This window comes from Myotis davidii, unplaced genomic scaffold (assembly GCF_000327345.1).
Source record: "Myotis davidii unplaced genomic scaffold, ASM32734v1 scaffold401, whole genome shotgun sequence".
Taxonomy (NCBI): Eukaryota; Metazoa; Chordata; class Mammalia; order Chiroptera; family Vespertilionidae; genus Myotis; species Myotis davidii.
In genome coordinates this window covers 2,295,409-2,298,727 of record NW_006291020.1, presented here as the reverse complement: position 1 = coordinate 2,298,727, position 3,319 = coordinate 2,295,409, and the positions used below count along the sequence as shown (strand labels likewise).

General features: G+C 46.7%; 1 protein-coding gene across 1 annotated transcript in view; it reads left to right on the top strand.

Moving 5' to 3' along the window:
• The window catches only part of MPZL1 (myelin protein zero like 1), an 11,314-nt gene that overhangs the window by 3,440 nt on the left and 4,555 nt on the right, over positions 1-3,319 (top strand). Inside the window, exons 4-5 of the mRNA XM_006764213.2 lie at positions 183-315; positions 2,748-2,850. Coding sequence (XP_006764276.1) covers positions 183-315; positions 2,748-2,850 — 236 coding nt within the window. The remainder of the gene's footprint in view (positions 1-182; positions 316-2,747; positions 2,851-3,319) is intronic.

Here is a 3,319-nt window from a genome sequence, read left to right as displayed (position 1 = left end):
GAATGCTGAGTTCTGTATCTCATTTTCTGTCAGCTACTCTTTGCATGTCATTACTTAGATACTAGGATCTCATAATTTGGACAATAATAGAGGGTATGATAACTTGCTTCTTAGTTGAATAAAACTCCGTTTCTTCTCTTTGTCACAATGGACCTTAACACCTTTTTGTTCTTTCTCTCCAGAGGTGTTGCCCATGTTTCCGGTGTGGGTGGTGGTGGGTATCGTGACCGCTGTGGTTGTGGGGCTCACCCTCCTCATCAGCATGATCCTGGCTGTCCTCTACAGAAGGAGAAGCTCGAAGCGGGATTACACCGGGTGAGAAACTGCTTCCGGGAAGGGGAGCGGGGAGGGACCAGGGTTTACAAAAACGTCTGTATTTTTTATGGAGAAAAGAATTGGGAAGAGTTTGCTACTAGTACAGTTTGCTTTAATGCCAGAATCAGGCAGTCTGCTTAGGTGGTTAGTGGCCTGCTGGTCAGTGTGGGATTGGACACAAATCCCTGTTTCCCAGTTTCTTCCCCAGATTTGCTGCAGCCAGCGGCTCAGAGGTCCGGGCTCTGTTTCAGTACCAGCCACTCTGCCAGTGGCATTATTAAGCCACAGACATCACTTACCCAGTTTCAGAGTTTAATTTTTATCTCTTGGCAATAATCTCATCAGGTGCTTCTTTTCAGTTAGGCAGCTATAAAGCAAATCAAGAAGAGTTGTGCTCATAAATGACGCCCCACCCCAGTGGGATGGCACAGGATAGGGCTTCTTTTTTTTATGGTTTTGCTGGCAAGTGAATGACTTTGATCTTTCTTGAATGTATGGCTGGACTCATCGCAATGGAGATAATAAGGGTTGAAAACCAACTTACACCGGCAGTAAAGAAACGTAGATCTTTTTGTTTATGTCTTCTCAAAGAGAATACCCTTGAACTCGGGGTGTGAGTCTAATTGAAGGACCTTCTCTTCTCCCTACGCCAGCTGGAAAGCTAACCCACATAAGCTAAGTAGGACTCACATGGTAAGAGAGTGGAGGCCGATTCCTAACACGAGCTGGGCCCCAGGTGCACGGGCTAACCACAGCCACCCAGAGGGACTGTGCTCTGAGGCTGCATGCCCAACTGCTGCCTGGTGGATGCTGGGAACTTGCGCTCGCTCTCTCTCTCTCTCTCTCTCTCTCTCTCTCTCGGCTCTGAGGTTCTAGTTTTTAGAAGGAGTGCTGTGTTTTAATGAGCTTGAGTGTTCAAATTTAGATTTTACTTGCTTGGAATGCCTCTGTCCTGCTGACCTGTATCTACCCTCTTGCATGGTGAGTGTTTTTTGATGACATATATCTGGAGTGTTGGTTTTCAACATGAGACTAATCCAAAGTGGTGACATGCCGGACTCTGTAGTTCTTGCTCTTGGGTTACTAAAGGGGCGGAGCGCGTGCCTTCGAATCCTGCATGGCATCGTGAATGCTGCTGTTCTTCTTACTTAGGTGCCCCTCCCCTGCCTTTCCACCTCGTGTGCCGGGATAGATCCTGCTTATCCTCCACTTGTTCAGAAAAGCTGACCCTGGGACTGTCACAGGGCTGGCTCTCCTACTCCCACTAGACACATGGTAACTAATCCCATTGCCCGTGGCTGTTAATACTCGTGTGTGTGTTCGGCCCGTCTCCCTAGGTGGCAACTAACCAGCTAGCTCTGAGCTAACCCAGCAGCTATTATGATTTGTCCACCGATAAGTCCGTGTCTATTTTAGAAACATACTGAGCACATCAACCCAGTGAGATGGGGTTGTCAAGTTACATTGAGACTTGAGATCATCAGAAAATGCATGTTCTTCATGTAAAACGTGTGTGTGTGTGTGTGTGTGTGTGTGTGTGTCAGTTTTCTTTTTTCATATGTGAATTGTATTATTAATGATTGGGACACTCTTTGTGTTAGAATAGTCAAACCATTTTGGTTTGGGTCATAAAACCTCCCGTTTCAGAGAAGCACAGTAGCGAATTCATTGGGTGCTTCAGTCTTAAGAGTGACACTTAAAATGGGATCCTCCCAAAAATTCCTCTAAGATTTAAAAAACATACATCATAAAGGATTTAAGCTCCACTGACAACACATCCCATTAGGAAATCGCTGATGAGTGATCGCCCAGCATTCGCTTTCCCTGATTTATGTATGAGATCGGGCTTGTTGAGGATCCCTGCCCAGAAGGGCTCAGCCCGTGTGATGGGCATCCCACAGCTTCTTGTCACTCGCACCTGCGTCTTCTTTAGTTTGGTCATTGTCTCGGGGAAACAACATATGGGAACCAGGGAATGGAAGGAGTGAGACAAACCAAGACTCTGAGCCTGAGTGTATATCTGTAATTTTTGAAATGCATTCAGAAGAGGTTTGCCTTTGATGCTCACTAAAGTGAATTGCCTTTAGGAAGGTATAGCTGCTCCCTTAAATCTTTATCCCAAAGGAGGGCAGATGGCAGAGGGAAAAGGTGGGGGACGAAGGATACACAGCAAGGATCCGCCCGGCTGATGTCGCTCTGGCAAACAGGCCAAGGGCTCCCTCCCCAGCCATAGCGTCACAGATGTGGAACCACAAGCATCAGGAAGACAGTTTCAATATACGTGATTCTTTCCATACCATCGTTTTGTTGTTTTGTTCATGTCCACCTGCTGCTGCTTTGCCTCGCCATCACTTGCATTTCTGTATTTTTGTTTCCATTTGTTTAAAAACATTCTTTTTTTACATTTGTTCTCCAATTTGCCGACTGATCAGCTGCAGCACCTCAGAGAGTGTGTCACCGGTTAAGCAGGCTCCGCGGAAGTTCCCCTCCGACACAGAGGGTCTAGTAAAGAGCCTGCCTTCTGGATCTCACCAGGTAACACTGGCTGCCCCGGGCTGTGCAGGTGGGCGCTGCCACCACCCTGGGGCGGGAGGGAGTGCTGAGCCGAGGCACAGGGAGATACTGACAGCCAGACAGATGGAGACAGAAAGAGAGGGAAAGGAGTTAAGGAATCTGATCTGAGCGAAGGTTCCCACCAGAGCACCACTAACAGACTGTGCCCTTTTGATGTGGCTCCCATGGCCAACGTAGAGTCGAGTCGGGAGATGGCTTTGGCAGCCATAAAAGGTTCCTTAATTGCTCAGGGAACTAAATCCAGTGAATTGCATTCCTCACTGAGGTGCTTTAAAGACAAGGAGTCAGCAGGGGACGTTGATCTTGGTATTGATAATAAACAGAAAAATTATTTTGCATGAATTCTTTTTAAAAAAATATATATTTTATTGATTTTTTACAGAGAGGAGGGGAGAGGAATAGAGAGTTAGAAACATCGATGAGAAACATC